Source organism: Rhododendron vialii, chromosome 6a, assembly GCF_030253575.1.
Source record: "Rhododendron vialii isolate Sample 1 chromosome 6a, ASM3025357v1".
NCBI classification, from domain to species: Eukaryota; Viridiplantae; Streptophyta; class Magnoliopsida; order Ericales; family Ericaceae; genus Rhododendron; species Rhododendron vialii.
The window spans coordinates 17,326,649-17,346,560 of record NC_080562.1 but is presented as its reverse complement, the minus strand read 5'-3'; the positions used below and the strand labels follow the sequence as shown (position 1 = coordinate 17,346,560).

The window sequence follows — 19,912 nt, the reverse complement described above, 5'->3', positions numbered from 1 at the left end:
TGATACCGTATGGATGTAATTGTACGGTATTGCACCTTTTTGGTGTGCTTTGGTACCGTATGGATGAAGTCGTACGGTATTGGACCGTTTTGGTGTGGTTTGGTAGCGTATGGATGTACTCGTACAGTATTGCACCGTTTTGGTTTGGTTTGTTACCGTATGTATGTACTCGTACGTTATTGTACCGTTTTGGTGTGGTTCGGTACCGTAACGAAGTACTCGTTTGGAATTGTACCATTTTGGTGTGGTTTGGTACCGTTTGGATGCACTCGTACGGTATTGCACCGTTTTGGTGTGGTTTCGTACCGTATGGATGTACTCGTATGGTATTGCACCGTTTTGGTGTGGTTTGGTACCGTATGGATGTACTCGTACGGTATTGCACCTTTTTGGTGTTGTTTGGTACCGTATGGATGAACTCGTACGGTATTGGACCGATTTGGTGTGGTTTGGTAGCGTATGGATGTACACGTACGGTATTTGCACCGTTTTGGTGTGGTTTGTTACCGTATGTATGTACTCGTACGTTATTGTACCGTTTTTGTGTGGTTTGGTACCGTAACGAAGTACTCCTATGGTATTGTACCATTTTGGTGTGGTTTGGTACCGTATGGATGTACTCGTACGGTATTGTACCGTTTTGGTGTGCTTTGGTACCCTATGGATGTACTCGTACGATATTGCAACATTTTGGTGTGGTTTAGTACCGTATGGATGTACTCGTACGGTATTTGTACCGTTTTGGTGTGGTTTGCTACCGTAACGAAGTACTCGTATGGTATTGTACCATTTTGGTGTGGTTTGGTACTGTATGGATGTACTCGTACGGTATTGTACCGTTTTAGTGTGGTTTGGTACCGTAACAAAGTACTCGTACGGTATTGTAACGTTTTGGTGTGGTTTGGTACCGTATGGATGTACTCGTACGGTATTACACCTTTTTGGTGTGGTTTGGTAGCGTATGGATGAACTCGTACGGTATTGGACCGTTTTGGTGTGGTTTGGTAGCGTATGGATCTACTCGTACGGTATTGCACCGTTTTGGTGTGGTTTGTTACCGTATGTATGTACTCGTACGTTATTGTACCGTTTTGGTGTGGTTTGGTACCGTAACGAAGTACTCGTACGGTATTGTACCGTTTTGGTGTGGTATTGTACCGTTTTGGTGTGGTTTGGTACGGTAAAGAAGTACTCGTACGGTATTGTAACGTTTTGGTGTGGTTTGGTACCGTACGGATGTTCTCGTACGGTATTGCACCTTTTTGGTGTGCTTTGGTACCGTATGGATGAACTCGTTCGGTATTGGGCCGTTTTGGTGTGGTTTGGTAGCGTATGGATCTACTCGTACGGTATTGCACCGTTTTGGTGTGGTTTGTTACCGTATGTATGTACTCGTACGTTATTGTACCGTTTTGGTGTGGTTTGGTACCGTAACGAAGTACTCGTACGGTATTGTACCGTTTTGGTGTGGTATTGTACCGTTTTGGTGTGGTTTGGTACGGTAAAGAAGTACTCGTACGGTATTGTAACGTTTTGGTGTGGTTTGGTACCGTACGGATGTTCTCGTACGGTATTGCACCGTTTTGGTGTGGTTTGGTACCGTATGGATGTACTCGTACGGTATTGCACCGTTTTGGTGTGGTTTGGTACCGTATGGCTGTACTCGTACGGTATTGTACCGTTTTGGTGTGGTTTGGCACCGTAACAAAGTACTCGTACGGTATTGCAACGTTTTGGTGTGGTTTGGTATCGTATGGATGTACTCGTACGGTATTGCACCGTTTTGGTGTAGTTTGGTACCGTATGGATGTACTCGTACGGTATTGCACCGTTTTGGTGTGGTTTGGTACCGTAAGGATGTACTCGTACGGTATTGCACCTTTTTGGTGTGCTTTGGTACCGTATGGATGAACTCGTACGGTATTGGACCGTTTTGGTGTGGTTTGGTAGCGTATGTATTTACTCGTATGGTATTGCACCGTTTTGTTGTGATTTGTTACGGTATGTATGTACTCGTACGTTATTGTCCCGTTTTGGTGTGGTTTTGTACCGTAACGAAGTACTCGTTTGGTATTGTACCATTTTGGTGTGGTTTGGTACCGTATGGATGTACTCGTACGGTATTGTACCGTTTTGGTGTGGTTTGGTACCGTAACAAAGTACTCGTACGGTATGGTAACGTTTTGGTGTGGTTTGGTACCGTATGGATGTACTCGTACGGTATTGCACCGTTTTGGTGTGGTTTGTGTAGGTGGATAAATTCAAGTAGTGCTTTAAACAGCACTGGAATGCAACGGCTTCTCGTGCCTCTTGAACGTAACCCTAATTTGTCAATGAAACCCCTGTCCTGCAAAACAGACAAGGAGTGAGTGCACCTTTGCCTCTCGTGGCAAAGGCCCTCCGATGCCTTTGTTAGTATCACGTACTGGCATTCAAACCCTAATTATCAATAGGAAAGCAAATAGAATGCAATGTATTGCGTACCTTTTACCTCTAGGTTTACCTCATATTTATAGATATACGTATGCTTGTTGCCCAAGCATTCCTGTTGCCATAGGATTCCTAACTCGTATAGGAAACCCATGACATCAAGGATTCTCGTTTCCTTTATCAGTTTATGGAAAAGAGTCCTTTTAGGATTCTTTTCCTTAAAGAGCCGAACATCCATTCTCATTGGGTATCTTTCTTAGATCCTATATTCTCGGGATCTTATTCCTTAACGGAATACCAACATTTCTGGATCTTTCCAGAATGTTCCTCAAACTCCAACAATCGATTTGGAGCTCTTTCCTTGTTCGGCCATCTCGTTGCCGAACAGAGGGCCTGGACCAGTTACTTCACATGTAACTGGTCTTTTATCAATTATTTGGACCATTCCTTTTTTTAGGGGGGGGGGGGGGGTTCTCCTTTTGTTCGGCTCTCTCATAGCCGAACAAGGTACTTTGAACAGTGGCTTTACGTGTCACCGGTCAATCGTGTTGACCTTTCATAAGCTCCATGCTCGGGTGCTTCTTGGGCCTGCTCGGGAATACCTCCCTACAATTGCTCCCCAGCTTCACTTATTATTTTTTACTCAGATGATGTGTGAAGCTTCTCTTCCGAGCAAATTCATTCTGCTCCTGCACCTTATATATTGGAGCAACTTATCATCATTTTACCATGACGAAAATACCTTTTTAGGCCGTTTTCAGGCTTTCAGCCCTAATCTTTACACGTGTCAATGTTTATTTTGTTCACATTTAATGCGGACAGGCGTGTTTTTGGGGAACGGAACACTCAAACGCCGTCTGGGGTGACGTTTCACTTACGCCACCCTGGCTGTAGGGTATTTTTGGGTTTTCGTCCCATTTTTCAAAACACCCCAATCTTCCCCTTAGACTCCCTCTGCAGAAGAAAAAACTGTTCAAGCGTTCCCTCGCCATTGAAGCTCTGTTCATCGTCTCAAGACCTCTTCTTTTAAGGATTCCATCGACTATTCTCGTAAGTCATCATTTCTTCTTCTTACAACTCCATTTCTCTAGTGGATTGTTTTCAACCGCAGTTTAGGGTTTCATTGTCCCCATTGCTTTACACTTCGTAGAATTCCAAAATCCTATCTGGTAATGGGTAGATTTCGAAGGCACTGTAATACTCCTCAAGCCATGGCTAGTTTCAGATCTCGATATGGGATTCCTGACGATGTAGCCACTGTATTGGCTCCTGAGGATGCCCTTCGTGAGAGTTTCGATTTCGACACTCTTCACATTCCTGTAGTAGCCATTGTTGAGGGCGGGGTTAGATTCCCCTTGGCTCCTCTGCTTCGCCAAGTTTTGGCGTATTATAGACTTTCCCCAATGCAAGTCTCTGCCAACTTCTTCCGAGTAGTTATGGGCATCAACACCATAAATCAGATGTTAGGGACCTCTTTAGGTTTATACGACATTCATCACCTATACAGTATCTCTAGAACCGGGGATGCCCTCACATATTATTTAAAGAGTAGGGATTCTAGGAAGAAGCTTGTCCTTGAACTCCCTGACTCTGCTCGAGGGGATGACGACGACTTCCTGATTGTCACGGGCAACTTCGAACCCAGAGATGAGGACGGCCAAGTGATTGGTTTTCACGCTCCTCATGTATTCGGGAGCCCACGTTAGTGCTTTCCCCTAATTTCAAATCCTTGTCCTTTTTCATAGGAAAAGCTTTTTCGTGCTTTCTAATTATTTATGCTTTGCTCGGCTGCAGCTTCGAACATTAACCGGGGTTATAATATCATAACCCCTCAAGTGCACGTAGCTGATATCAAGCGAGCACTTGCTTTCAACGGCGAAGGGACTTACCTTGCTGGCCGAGCAAGAGCGGCTCAGGTTCTGCTGAGTTACAAAGCGTCATACGGGGGGTTTATTGATCGGCGTACCCGAGCAGCGAACAACCTTGCAGCGGCTGGTCCTTCAAGACCTGTTCCCGAAGAAAGGCGTTCTCGGACACCTCCAATCTCCGACGAACCAATTCCCCTTGCCGAAGAAGCCTCCAGTCCCACATCAAGTTCTTCTTCCAGCGGTTACACGCCTTCACCTCCAGCAATGAACCAGCCAATTGATTTAGGGAGTCTTCTCACCATACCTGGTCGAGGTCGTGGCGCTGCTCGGGGCCAAGGTGGCCAAGGTCGTGGCTGCCGTACTCAGACTCAGACTGATGCTCCTCCTGGCTTTTCCCCAGAAGAAATCGAGGCCATCCACAGAGAGAAACGTCAACGGGTGGAACAGCCTCAAGAAAGACCCCCACCTTCCTCCTCGTCTCCTGCTCCAATATGGGCTCCCTCCTTCTCTCATGGGAACCGAGCTATCACTGCTCGGGACACTGTCGAGACCGAAGGGACTGCCCTTGCATTGTCCCAGGCCTTTTTGTTGCCTGGGGACATGCAAAAAGAAGTTGCAATGTCTCCAGACAATCTTCTCAGTTCCTTCATGTCCCACAACGCCAAGGTAAAATTTCTTTTTGTGATCATAGTGTACACAGAACTTAACAGTTATGTTTATCACAATTGTTTTGAATGTTTCCAGGTGATGCAAAAAATGGTGGCCATGGCTCAAAAACTTAGCCAATCAGAGCCCCAACGAGCAAAACTTGTCAGTGAAAACTCCAAGCTCCAACGTACCATCATCAGGCTTGAGAGAGAAAGGAACCAGGCCCAGGGGGTTGCAGATGGCCTGAAAGGACAGTTGAAGGGGACTGAGGACAGTCTTGCCCAGACTTTGAAGGAGCTCGAGACGTCCCAGAATGAAGCCAAGGCTGCCTTTGAAAAGGGATATAACGAAGGAATCAAAGTTGCCACAGAGAGCTACACAAACCAAATGCCTGGAATTCAGGATCAAGTTTGGGTGGCGTCTTGGAGGGCCTGCCTTGAAAAAGCAGAGATTCCTGAGTCATCTCCACTTTGGACCAACATTGAGCTTCCAAGCGTAGCAGCTGGTGATCAGGAGGAAATTGTTGAAGAGGGAGATGAAGAACAGGTCTTGCAGACAGCGAAGCCTCCTGTTACCGAAGTGGAGCCTCAGAGTGATATGACCAACTCTGGCCAAAAGGAAGCCAGTGGTGGTCAACTTGAAGATGAGAATCTAACTGCAGCTGAAGCTCCTCCAACTGTTCCTACAACCGTTCAAGACCTGACTGAAGATGAGTGAATATGTCTTTGTATTGTGACAATATGTTTGGCTTTCTGTTTCTGGGCCTAGCCAAAGTGTTTAAAACATTCTAACAGTATTTCGTACTTGTCTTTAAGTATTTCGTACTTATGCATATATTTGAATGCTTCTAAGTCTGTGCACATTCGTTGTATGATTTGAACAGTTTTGTGCATATTCTCGTATGCTTATGCATGTATTCATATGCTTTGCATAGTCTCGTAGAGTTTAAGTTTCACATACTTTAAACTTTTAAGTTTCACGTACTTAAATGTTTGAAAGTTACACAAGTATTTCAAACTTGTGTTCAATTTACACAAGTATTTCGAACTTGTGTTCAAGTGTCACGTACTTTAAATTGATGTCATATACCCTGCTCCCCAATACGAATGAGGGAATTTTACTTCGTAATTCGTATTTAAAACAAATACCAGAAACAACAATAGTTATAAAAAAAGGCGACTTTATTCATAAGCTATAGAGCTCAAGAGGGCGTTATTCGTACCCCGTGCAGCTAAAATAACAGAACTAGAACATAAGAGAGTTTTATTCGTAACTCTCACACAATCACGATGTGTACAAAGAAAAAGTATTTTTCATATAAAAAACTTCCTCAAATTATGGACATTCCAAGGCCTTGGCACCGGGTTCCCATCCAGGTCTGCCAGTCGATAAGCCCCAATGCCTACAATCTCAGTAACTCGATATGGGCCCTCCCAATTGGCCCCCAACTTTCCTTCATTAGCCACTTTAGTGTTGCCGAGCACCTTTCGTAGCACAAGGTCCCCAACACTAAATTCCCGTGGATGCACATGTTTGTTGTAGCCTTTGATTAACTGCTCTTGGTACGAGGCCAAGTGCACTAGGGCCCGTTCTCGTCTCTCCTCGGCAAGATCTAATTCAATCTCCAAAGCTCGATCGTTGCCTCCACTTTCAACCAAATTGGTCCTGTTGGTCGGCAGACCTACCTCCAATGGAATAACAGCCTCTGTTCCATACGCCAAAGAATAGGGGGTCTCTCCCGTAGACCTCCTAGGTGTTGTACGGTATGCCCATAGAACCAATGGCAATTCATCAGGCCATTTCCCCTTTGCTTTATCCAAACGTTTCTTAATCCCATCAAGAATGGTTTTGTTAGATGCCTCTGCTTGGCCATTACTTTGAGGGTAGGCCGGAGTTGAATAGTAATTTCTTATCCCATACTGGGTACAGAAAGTTTTGAACTTTTTCTGAAATTGAGACCCATTGTCTGTAATCAATGAGTACGGGACTCCAAAACGAGTAATGATGCTCTTCCATACGAACCTCTCTATCATAGGTTCGGTGATTTTAGCCAATGGTTCTGCCTCAATCCATTTGGTAAAATAATCTGTCGCAACTAGCAGAAATTTCCGATTTCCAGTTGCCTTGTGTAGTGGACCCACTATGTCCATTCCCCATTGAGCAAACGGCCAGGGACTCGTCAGCGGCACCAGGTCCTCGGCTGGTGTTCGAATCATTGGTGAAAATTTCTGACACTTCTCACAAATTTTTACGTACACCTTAGCATCTTCTTGCATGTACGGCCACCAATACCCTTGGGTGATTGCTCGGTGGGCTATGGACCGACCACCAGCATGGCTTCCACAAGTTCCCTAGTGAATTTCGTGGAGGAACTTTTGCACCATCTCAGGATGCACACAAAGCAAGTAGGGTCCTGTAAAAGACTTCCTATATAGTTTTCCCTCTGGGGATAACCAGAACCGAGCAGATTTTGTCCTGATTTTATGTGCCTCCTTTTTGTCCAAAGGGAGTACTTCATCTCGTAAAAACTCCACTATTGGGTCCATCCAACTTGGTCCTTGGTTCACGTCCAAGACCATCTCTACACTTCTGCCAATGCTCGGCTCAGTTAAATACTCTACGGCTATTTTTCTTTTAAACTCAGATGGCACAGCTGCAGCTAACCATGCCAATGAATCTGCATGAGCATTCTTTCCAGAACTTATCTGTTCAATATACACCCTTTCGAAGGTATCGAGCAGATCTCTGGTCACCTGTACATATGCCGCCATCTTCTCGCTCCGGGTTTCATATTGCCCGGACAGTTGATGGACTACGAGCTGTGAATCAGAATACACCCTAACTCGTTCAGCTTTTAGGGTTTTTGCACTTCTCAAACCAGCTAAAAGCGCCTCATACTCTGCCACATTATTTGATGCATTGAACCCTAGCCGAACAGATAATTCTAACATTGACCCTTCAGGGGGTAAAAGCACAACTCCAATTCCTGAACCGGTGTTGCAAGAAGAGCCATCAACAAACAGCTTCCATTCCAGGGGATCTTGTTCGGCTAATGCCTGTTTCTTCGTTGCAGGAGACTTTGCTTCACACTCCTTTCTCGTAGGAGGCAGAGGTGCAACCGCAGGTGAGAATTCTGCCACAAAATCCGCCAACACCTGGCCTTTGATTGCTGTGAGCGGCTGATAGTCGATGTCATATTGGCTCAACTCAACGGACCAAGTTGAGATCCTTCCCGAGAAATCTGCCTTTCGGAGCAATGATTTTAATGGGAACTCAGTGTAAACCACAACTTTATGGCTCTGGAAATAATGTGGCAATTTTCTAGTTGCTGTCCTTAATGCTAGGACCAATTTCTCGAGGGGCAAATACCTTGTTTCGGCATCTAACAAAGTTTTGCTCACATAATAGACTGGGATTTGCTCGGATCCCTTATCCCTTAAAAGTACTGCACTTACAGCATGCTCAGAAACAGCTAGATATAAAATCAGAGACTCACCTGTTTCTGGAGTCGAAAGAAGGGGAGGAGAGGCCAAATATCCCTTTAGATCCTGAAAGGCTTGTTTACATTCTGCTCCCCATTCGAACCCTTCCCTTTTCTTTAATAGCTGAAAGAAAGGTCTGCACTTGTCACTTGATCGGCTAATAAATCGATTAAGAGCTGCTGCCATCCCAGTTAATCGTTGGACTTCTTTCGTTGTCCGAGGACTTTCCAGATTTTGTAAGGCCTTTATCTGGTCGGGATTTGCCTCTATTCCCCTTAGAGTTACAAGATGGCCCAAAAACTTTCCAGAGCCGACTCCAAACGCACACTTCGAGGCGTTGAGTTTCAACTTGTACTTCCTCAAAATCTCGAAAGCTTCTCTTAAATCTGCAATATGGCCTTGCCCAGATTTACTCTTTACCACCATGTCATCTATGTAGACCTCCATAGTTTTGCCGAGCAATTTTCTAAACATGATGGTCGCCAGTCTCTGATACGTTGCCCCTGCATTCTTCAATCCAAAAGGCATGACATTATAACAATACAACCCTCGTGGTGTAATAAAAGACGTCTTCTCCTGATCTGGTCCAAACATTGCAATTTGATGGTATCCTCGATATGCATCGAGAAAACTCATCCGTCCATATCCCGCTGTTGCATCAACCAACTGGTCAATCCTTGGAAGAGGAAAACTGTCTTTAGGACACGCCTTGTTTAAATCTGTGAAGTCAACACATACACGCCATTTTCCATTCTTTTTCTTGACGACAACAGTATTTGATAGCCACTCTGGATAATAAACTTCCCTTATTGCCTTGGCTTCTAACAAGTGATCCACTTCTTCAATTACAGCGTCAACGTGCTGTACGGCCGCCCTTCGTTTCTTTTGAATGACCGGTTTATGCTGTGGATCTATATTCAAATGATGGCAGATAACATCTGCATTCACCCCAGGCATCTCCTCTGGTGTCCAAGCAAATACATCGACATAAGTTTTCAAAAAACTAATCAGTTCATTCTCTTCCTCTTCTGGCAGTGATTCCCCAATTAGAAAATACCTATCTGGATCAGTCTCGTTGATCAGTGTTTTCTTCAAATCCTCAACCACCCTTTCGGTTGGGTCTTTTCCGATATCCTCAATGGTCGGCAGATCCGGAGTTTCCACAGTATTAATATGGTGGGCATTATGGACTCTTTTAATGATGGATACCAAACATTGTTGAGCTATCTTTTGGTTACCTTTGATGTGCTCAATCCCATTAGACCCTGGGAACTTTACCATCTGATGGAAAGTTGAAGAGACAACCCTCATCTTGTGCAACCATGTCCTTCCTATAATCACGTTATAGGAAGACGGTACATCCACCACTACGAAGTCGGTTCGTAGCACCACTGTCCCAGCCCGAACAGGCAGAGTTACCTTGCCTAACGGCCAAACTGCTCCTGCTCCAAATCTGACCAGTGGAGTTGCTGATTGTACCAAATCTTCTTGTGTGAGCCCCAGTTTCTTGAACGCATCGTAGTATAGCACTTCGGTGCAACTCCCTGAATCTACCAGGATTCTCTCCATATCATATTCCCCAACTCGTAGGGTTATGACCAAAGCATCATTGTGAGGTACCTGGACTCCTCCCAGATCTTCATCAGTAAAAACTATGCCCTCGTTGCTTGCCCCTTCGTTGCGACCTCTTTTCTTCCCCAACTGCATTACATGCTGGTCATGTTTCACTCGTCTCTGAAGCAATCTCACCTCATTTCTCGTATAAGGTTCGGCCAATCCATGTATCATATGGATTATCCCTTTTGGATTTTGTTCGTAATCCAATTCCATTGCCTTGTCTTTATCCTTGGAATCCTCTTGGATAAATTCTTTGAGGTAACCTCGTGAGACCAAATCATCAAGATGTCGTTTAAACATCTCACAGTCCTCTGTCATGTGACCCCAATCCTTATGGTAACTGCAGTGTTGGTTCGTAGCACGTTTTGCATCTTTATTCCCACCAAGAGTTGGGGGCCATTTGAAGTATGGTTGATTCTTTATTCGATAAAGAATCCTGTAAATGGGCTCTTTCCAAACCGTGTTTATTGAAAAGAATGACTTGGGATCCGGGGCTTGTTTATCCTTGTACTGCTCTTTCTTCGCCTGCCCATAATCTTTCCTTTCATGATAGGTTTTGGGCTCTGGCTTGTCAGCTTTCTTTGTAGGCCCCTTTACTTGCTCGGCGGCCAACTTTCCATCCTCTCGTAGGATGTCATCCTCGTTCCTGGCATGCTGCTCAATCCTCTCCATTAATTTTGCCAATGTCTGCACGGGACTCATGTTTAGAGACTTACGCAGTTCCCCCCGAACAGGTAAACCCGTTTTGAACGTGGCTATTGCGTACTCTTCACTACATCCTTCAATTTCGTTGAAGGTCTCCCAGTACTTCTTTGCATAAGTCCTGATCGGCTCGTCCTCTCCTTGTTTCATAAAAGAAAGACTCTCAAAGGTTTTGGGAGCTTTCCTGCTCGTCAAGAACCGTGCAGTGAATTCCTCGGCCAATTGCACCCATGTTCGGATGGAGCGTGAGCCCAATTTGTGGAACCAGGACAGAGCAACCTTCCCCAAACTCGACGGGAACATCTTGCACATAATTGCATCATCCCCTTCATGCATAAACATTGCTTGCTGATAATGCTGTATATGGGCCACGGGATCAGTATCTGTCTCATAGAGGATGAATGTCCCATGCTTTACCCTGGTCGGCAATCTAGCCTCCTGTAACTTTTTTGCAAAAGGGGAGGATGCTATATTTTGCAGTGCTCTCCGTGCTGCTTCCCGTGCAGTCATGGCTTCATCCTCTGGTCCTTTCTTGGATCTAGTTCGTTCCCAATCGGAATCAGGTCTCTCGTACCTGTCCCTATGATGTTTTCTACTCCCTTCTTCTTCGGGGGTAGAACTCCGACCTCTGCTTCTCCTCTTTCTTGGAGATACCCTCCTTCGCTCGGGTGTTCGGATCCTGCTCCTCCCTTTTCGTGGAGAAGTTTTACGTCGCCTCGGGGTCAGACTTCTGCTTCTGCTCCTCCTTCCTCGTGAAGGAGCCTTTTGGTACTGTACCAAAGCGTATTCACTGCCTCTAGAATTTCTTCGAGATAGTCCAGAGTCCTCCGGATGTTCTCTGATTCTCTCTAGTTCTCTGATTTCATGTTCTCGTTTTTTGATCAAACGAGCATACTCCTCAATTTCTCATCTCTTTTTATCAAGAACGTCTTCGCTACGGAATACACTTCTGGAGTGTGCAATCGATTCATCCCCTCGATGGGATTTAGTCCTTCTCGTGGACTTTGATGCCGTCTCTCCATCTCTATTTCTGGAGTTGCCGTGGATAGTAAGGGGGTGGCCCTTACTCGTGGTCCTTTTGTGTCCTCCGTCGGGCTTTCTCGGAGCCCCGGGTGGAGACTTATCCCCTCCTCCAATTAACACATCCTTTGGGTCATGTGGCGTTGCTGGCTCTACTTCCACCATGGTCGTATTTCAAAGGGAACTCTTTCGTTTCCCACAGACGGCGCCAATTGTAGGTGGATAAATTCAAGTAGTGCTTTAAACAGCACTGGAATGCAACGGCTTCTCGTGCCTCTTGAACGTAACCCTAATTTGTCAATGAAACCCCTGTCCTGCAAAACAGACAAGGAGTGAGTGCACCTTTGCCTCTCGTGGCAAAGGCCCTCCGATGCCTTTGTTAGTATCACGTACTAGCATTCAAACCCTAATTATCAATAGGAAAGCAAATAGAATGCAATGTATTGCGTACCTTTTACCTCTAGGTTTACCTCATATTTATAGATATGCGTATGCTTGTTGCCCAAGCATTCCTGTTGCCATAGGATTCCTAACTCGTATAGGAAACCCATGGCATCAAGGATTCTCGTTTCCTTTATCAGTTTATGGAAAAGAGTCCTTTTAGGATTCTTTTCCTTAAAGAGCCGAACATCCATTCTCATTGGGTATCTTTCTTAGATCCTATATTCTCGGGATCTTATTCCTTAACGGAATACCAACATTTCTGGATCTTTCCAGAATGTTCCTCAAACTCCAACAATCGATTTGGAGCTCTTTCCTTGTTCGGCCATCTCGTTGCCGAACAGAGGGCCTGGACCAGTTACTTCACATGTAACTGGTCTTTTATCAATTATTTGGACCATTCCTTTTTTTAGGGGGGGGGGGTTCTCCTTTTGTTCGGCTCTCTCATAGCCGAACAAGGTACTTTGAACAGTGGCTTTACGTGTCACCGGTCAATCGTGTTGACCTTTCATAAGCTCCATGCTCGGGTGCTTCTTGGGCCTGCTCGGGAATACCTCCCTACAGTTTGGTACCGTATGGATGTACTCGTACGGTATTGCACCGTTTTGGTGTGGTTTGGTAGCGTATGGATGTACTCGTACGGTATTGCACCGTTTTGATGTGGTTTGGTACCGTATGGATGTACTCGTACGGTATTGTACCGTTTTGGTGTGGTTTGGTACCGTAACGAAGTACTTGTACGGTATTGTACCATTTTGGTGTGGTTTGGTACCGGTATTGTACCGTTTTGGTGTGGTTTGGTACCGTAAAGAAGTACTCGTACGGTATTGTAAAGTTTTGGTGTGGTTTGGTACCGTATGGATGTACTTGTACGGTATTGCACCGTTTTGGTGTGGTTTGGTACCCTATGGATGTACTCGTACGGTATTGCACCGTTTTGGTGGGGTTTGGTACCGTATGGATGTACTCGTACGGTATTGTACCGTTTTGGTGTGGTTTGGTACCGTAACGAAGTACTCGTAGGGTATTGTACCGTTTCGGTGTGGTTTGGTACCGTAAAGAAGTACTCGTACGGTATTGTAATGTTTTGGTGTGGTTTGGTACCGTATGGATGTACTCGTACGGTATTGCACCGTTTTAGCGTGGTTTGTTACCGTATGTATGTACTCGTACGTTATTGTACCGTTTTGGTGTTCTTTGGTACCGTAACGAAGTACTCGTACGGTATTGTACCGTTATGGTGTGGTTTGGTACCGTAACGAAGTACTCGTACGGTATTGCACCGTTTTGGTGTGGTTTGGTACCGTATGGATGTGCTCGTACGGTATTTCACCGCTTTGGTGTAGTTTGGTGCCGTAACAAAGTACTCGTACGGTATTGCACCGTTTTGGTGTGGTTTGGTACCGTAACAAAGTACTCGTATGGTATTGGACCATTTTGGTGTGGTTTGGTACCGTATGGATGTACTCGTACGGTATTAAACCTTTTTGGTGCGGTTTGGTACCGTATGGATGAACTCGTATGGTATTGGACCGTTTTGGTGTGGTTTGGTACCGTATGGATGTACTCGTACGGTATTGTACCGTTTTGGTGTGGTTTGGTACCGTAACAAAGTACTCGTACGGTATTGTACCGTTTTGGTGTGGTTTGGTACCGTAACGAAGTACTCGTACGGTATTGTAACGTTTTGGTGTGGTTTGGTACCGTATGGATGTACTCGTACGGTATTGCACCATTTTGGTGTGGTTTGGTACCGTATGGATGTACTCGTACGGTATTGCACCATTTTGGTGTGGTTCGGTACCGTAACGAAGTACTCGTTTGGTATTGTACCATTTTGGTGTGGTTTGGTACCATTTGGATGTACTCGTAAGGTATTGCACCGTTTTGGTGTGGTTTGGTACCCTATGGATGTACTCGTACGGTATTGCACAGTTTTGATGTGGTTTGGTACCGTATGGATTTACTCGTACGGTATTGCACCTTTTTGGTGTGCTTTCGTACCGTATGGATGAACTCGTACGGTATTGGACCGTTTTGGTGTGGTTTGGTAGCGTATGGATGTACTCGTACGGTATTGCACCGTTTTGATGTGGTTTGTTACCGTATGTATGTACTCGTACGTTATTGTACCGTTTTTGGGTGGTTTGGTACCGTAACGAAGTACTCCTATGGTATTGTACCATTTTGGTGTGGTTTGGTACCGTATGGATGTACTCGTACGGTATTGTACCGTTTTGGTGTGGTTTGGTACCCTATGGATGTACTCGTACGATATTGCACCATTTTGGGGTGGTTTAGTACCGTATGGATGTACTCGTACGGTATTGTACCGTTTTTGTGTGGTTTGGTACCGTAACGAAGTACTCGTATGGTATTGTACCATTTTGGTGTGGTTTGGAACCGTATGCATGTACTCGTACGGTATTGTACCGTTTTGGTGTGGTTTGGTACCGTAACAAAGTACTCGTACGGTAGTGTAACCTTTTGGTGTGGTTTGGTACCGTATGGATGTACTCGTACGGTATTGCACCTTTTTGGTGTGGTTTGGTAGCGTATCGATGAACTCGTACGGTATTGGACCGTTTTGGTGTGGTTTGGTAGCGTATGGATGTACTCGTACGGTATTGCACCGTTTTGGTGTGGTTTGTTACCGTATGTATGTACTCGTACGTTATTGTACCATTTTGGTGTGGTTTGGTACCGTAACGAAGTACTCGTACGGTATTGTACCGTTTTGGTGTGGTTTGGTACCGTAAAGAAGTACTCGTACGGTATTGTAACGTTTTGGTGTGGTTTGTTACCGTACGGATGTTCTGGTACGGTATTGCACCGTTTTGGTGTCGTTTGGTACCGTATGGATGTACTCGTACGGTATTGTACCGTTTTGGTGTGGTTTGGTACCGTAACAAAGTACTCGTACGGTATTGCAACGTTTTGGTGTGGTTTGGTACCGTATGGATGTACTCGTACGGTATTGCACCGTTTTGGTGTGGTTTGGTACCGTATGGATGTACTCGTACGGTATTGCACCTTTTTGGTGTGCTTTGGTACCGTATGGATGAACTCGTACCGTATTGGACCATTTTGGTGTGGTTTTGTAGCGTATGTATTTACTCGTATGGTATTGCACCGTTTTGTTGTGGTTTGCTACGGTATGTATGTACGCGTACGTTATTGTCCCGTTTTGGTGTGGATTGGTACCGTAACGAAGTACTCGTATGGTATTGTACCATTTTGGTGTGGTTTGGTACCGTATGGATGTACTCGTACGGTATTGTACCGTTTTTGTGTGGTTTGGTACCGTAACAAAGTACTCATACGGTATGGTAACGTTTTGGTGTGGTTTGGTACCGTATGTATGTACTCGTACGGTATTGCACCATTTTGGTGTGGTTTTGTACCGTATGGATGTAATCGTACGGTATTGCACTGTTTTGGTGTGGTTTGGTACCGAAACGAAGTACTCGTATGGTATTGTACCATTTTGGTGTGGTTTGGTACCGTTTGGATGTACTCGTACGGTATTGCACCGTTTTGGTGTGGTTTGGTATGGTATGGATGTACTCGTACGGTATTGTACCGTTTTGGTGTGGTTTGAGACCCTATGGATGTACTCGTACGGTATTGCACAGTTTTGGTGTGGTTTGTTACCGTATGGATGTACTCGTACGGTATTGTACCGTTTTGGTGTGGTTTGGTACCGTAACGAAGTACTCGTACGGTATTGTACCGTTTTGGTGTGATTTGGTACCGTAAAGAAGTACTCGTACGGTATTGTAACGTTTTGGTGTGGTTTGGTACCGTATGGATGTACTCGTACGGTATTGCAAAGTTTTGGCGTGGTTTGTTACCGTATGTATGTACTCGTACGTTATTGTTCCGTTTTGGTGTGGTTTGGTACCGTAACGAAGTACTCGTATGGTATTGTACCCTTATGGTGTGGTTTGGTACCGTAACGAAGTACTCGTACGGTATTGCACCGTTTTGGTGTGGTTTGGTACCATATGAATGTGCTCGTACGGTATTGCACCGTTTTGGTGTGGTTTGGTGCCGTAACAAAGTACTCGTACGGTATTGTACCCTTATGGTGTGGTTTGGTACCGTAACGAAGTACTCGTACGGAATTGCACCGTTTTGGTGTGGTTTGGTACCGTAACGAAGTACTCGTATGGTATTGTACCATTTTGGTGTGGTTTGGTAGTATGGATGAACTCGTACGGTATTGGACCGTTTTGGTGTGGTTTGGTAGCGTATGGATGTACTCGTACGGTATTGCACCGTTTTGGTGTGGTTTGTTACCGTATGTATGTACTCGTACGTTATTGTACAGTTTTTGGGTGGTTTGGTACCGTAACGAAGTACTCCTATGGTATTGTACCATTTTGGTGTGGTTTGGTACCGTATGGATGTACTCGTACGGTATTGTACCGTTTTGGTGTGGTTTGGTACCCTATGGATGTACTAGTACGATATTGCACCATTTTGGTGTGGTTTAGTACCGTATGGATGTACTCGTACGGTATTGTACCGTTTTGGTGTGGTTTGGTACCGTAACGAAGTACTCGTATGGTATTGTACCATTTTGGTGTGGTTTGGTACCATATGCATGTACTCGTACGGTATTGTACCATTTTGGTGTGGTTTGGTACCGTAACAAAGTACTCGTACGGTAGTGTAACCTTTTGGTGTGGTTTGGTACCGTATGGAAGTACTCGTACGGTATTGCACCTTTTTGGTGTGCTTTGGTATCGTATGGATAAACTCGTACGGTATTGGACCATTTTGGTGTGGTTTTGTAGCGTATGTATTTACTCGTATGGTATTGCACCGTTTTGTTGTGGTTTGCTACAGTATGTATGCACGCGTACGTTATTGTCCCATTTTGGTGTGGTTTGGTACCGTAACGAAGTACTCGTACAGAATTGCACCGTTTTGGTGTGGTTTGGTACCGTAACGAAGTACTAGTATGGTATATTACCATTTTGGTGTGGTTTGGTAGTATGGATGTACTCGTACGGTATTGCACCGTTTTGGTGTGGTTTGGTACTGTATTGATGTACCGTACGGTATTGCACCTTTTTGGTGTGCTTTGGTACCGTATGGATGAACTCGTATGGTATTGGACCGTTTTGGTGTGGTTTGGTAGCGTATGGATGTACTCGTACGGTATTGCACCGTTTTGGTGTGGTTTGGAACCGTAACGAAGTACTCGTATGGTATTGTACCATTTTGGTATGGTTTCGTACAGTATGGATGTACTCGCACGGTATTATACCGTTTTGGTGTGGTTTGGTACCCTATGGATGTACTCGTACGGTATTGCTCCATTTTGGTGTGGTTTAGCACCGTATGGATGTACTCGTACGGTATTGTACCGTTTTGGTGTGGTTTGGTACTGTAACGAAGTACTCGTACGGTATTGTAACGTTTTGGTGTGGTTTGGTAGCGTATGGATGTACTCATACGGTATTGCACCGTTTTGGTGTGGTTTGTTACCGTATGTATGTACTCGTACGTTATTGTACCGTTTTGGTGTGGTTTGGTACCGTAACGAAGTACTCGTATGGTATTGTACCATTTTGGTGTGGTTTGGTACCGTATGGATGTACTCGTACGGTATTGTAACGTTTTGGTGTGGTTTGGTACCGTATGTATGTACTCGTACGGTATTGCACCGTTTTGGTGTGGTTTGGTACCGTATGGATGTAATCGTACGGTATTGCACCGTTTTGGTGTGGTTTGGTACCGTAACGAAGTACTCGTATGGTATTGTACCATTTTGGTGTAGTTTGGTACCGTTTGGATGTACTCGTACGGTATTGCACCGTTTTGGTGTGGTTTGGTACCGTAACGAAGTACTCGTATGGTATTGTACCATTTTGGTATGGTTTGGTACCGTTTGGATGTACTCGTATGGTATTGCACCGTTTTGGTGTGGTTTGGTACGGTATGGATGTACACGTACGGTATTGTACCGTTTAGGTGTGGTTTGGGACCCTATGGATGTACTCGTACGGTATTGCACCAGTTTGGTGTGGTTTGTTACCGTATGGATGTACTCGTACGGTATTGTACCGTTTTGGTGTGGTTTTGTACCGAAACGAAGTACTCGTACGGTATTGTACCGTTTTGGTGTGGTTTGGTACCGTAAAGAAGTACTCGTACGGTATTGTAACGTTTTGGTGTGGTTTGGTACCGTATGGATGTACTCGTACGGTATTGCACCGTTTTGGCGTGGTTCGTTACCGTATGTATGTACTCGTACGGTATTGTACCGTTTTGGTGTGGTTTGGTACCGTATGGATGTGCTCGTACGGTATTGCACCGTTTTGGTGTGGTTTGGTGCCGTAACGAACTACTCGTACGGTATTGTACCCTTATGGTGTGGTTTGGTACCGTAACGAAGTACTCGTACGGAATTGCACCGTTTTGGTGTGGTTTGGTACTGTAACGAAGTACTCGTATGGTATTGTACCATTTCGGGGTGGTTTGGTACCGTATGGATGTACTCGTACGGTATTGCACCGTTTTGCTATGGTTTGGTACGGTATGGATGTACTCGTACGGTATTGTACCGTTTTGGTGTGGTTTGGTACCCTATGGATGTACTCATACGGTATTGCACCGTTTTGGTGTGGTTTGGTATCGTATGGATGTACTCGTAAGGTATTGTACCATTTTGGTGTGGTTTGGTACCGTAACGAAGTACTCGTACGGTATTGTACCATTTTTGTGTGGTTTGGTACCGTATGGATGTACTCGTACGGTATTGCACCGTTTTGGTGTGGTTTGGTACCGTATGGATGTACTCGTACGGTATTAAATCTTTTTGGTGTGGTTAGGTACCGTATGGATGAACTCGTACGGTATTGGACCGTTTGGGTTAGGTTTGGTACCGTAAGGATGTACTCGTACGGTATTATACCGTTTTGGTGTGGTTTGGTACCGTAACAAAGTACTCGTACTGTATTGTACCGTTTTGGTGTGGTTTTGTATCGTAACGAAGTACTCGTACGGTATTGTAACGTTTTGGTGTGGTTTGGTACCGTATGGATGTAGGTATTGCACCGTTTTGGTGTGGTTTGGTACCGTATGGATGTACTCGTACGGTATTGCACCGTTTTGGTGTGGTTTGGTACCGTATGGATGAACTTTTACGGTATTGGACCGTTTTGGTGTGGTTTGGTACCGTAAGGATGTACTCGTACGGTATTGTACCGTTTTGGTGTGGTTTGGTACCGTATGGATCTACTCGTACGGTATTGCACCTTTTGGTGTGGTTTGGTACCGTATGGATGTACTCCTACGGTATTGCACCGTTTTGGTGTGGTTTGGTACCGTATGGATGTACTCGTACGGTATTGCACCGTTTTGGTGTGGTTTGGTACCATAAAGAAGTACTCGTACGGTATTGTAACGTTTTGGTGTGGTTTGGTACCGTATGGATGTACTCGTAAGGTATTGCACTGTTTTGGTGTGGTTTGGTACCGTATGGATGTATTCATACGGTATTGCACCGTTTTGGTGTGGTTTGGTACCATATGGATGTACTCGTACGATATTGCAGCTTTTTGGTGTGGTTTGATACCGTATGGATGAACTCGTACGGTATTGCACCGTTTTGGTGTGGTTTGGTACCGTATGGATGTACTCGAGCGGTATTGCACCGTTTTGGTGTGGTTTGGTACCGTAACGAAGTAC

At 45.0% G+C, this 19,912-nt stretch overlaps 1 protein-coding gene across 1 annotated transcript; it reads left to right on the top strand.

The window, feature by feature from the left end:
• Nucleotides 1-3,866: 3,866 nt before the first annotated feature.
• LOC131328456 (uncharacterized) lies at nt 3,867-5,663 on the top strand. Its single transcript, XM_058361399.1, has 3 exons — nt 3,867-3,936; nt 4,405-4,964; nt 5,043-5,663. The coding sequence occupies exons 1-3, from the start codon at nt 3,867-3,869 to the stop codon at nt 5,661-5,663; spliced, it is 1,251 nt and encodes a 416-aa protein (XP_058217382.1).
• The last annotated feature ends 14,249 nt before the right edge of the window (nt 5,664-19,912 follow it).

Excerpts from the sequence above, each read along its gene's own strand:
- LOC131328456 (XM_058361399.1), top strand. The coding sequence starts at position 3,867 with ATGGGCATCAACACCATAAATCAGATGTTAGGGACCTCTTTAGGTTTA. Across the intron at positions 3,937-4,404 it reads CGACATTCATCACCTATACA|CGAACAACCTTGCAGCGGCT; the intron begins GTATCTCTAGAA and ends GTACCCGAGCAG. Across the intron at positions 4,965-5,042 it reads TCATGTCCCACAACGCCAAG|GTGATGCAAAAAATGGTGGC; the intron begins GTAAAATTTCTT and ends GAATGTTTCCAG.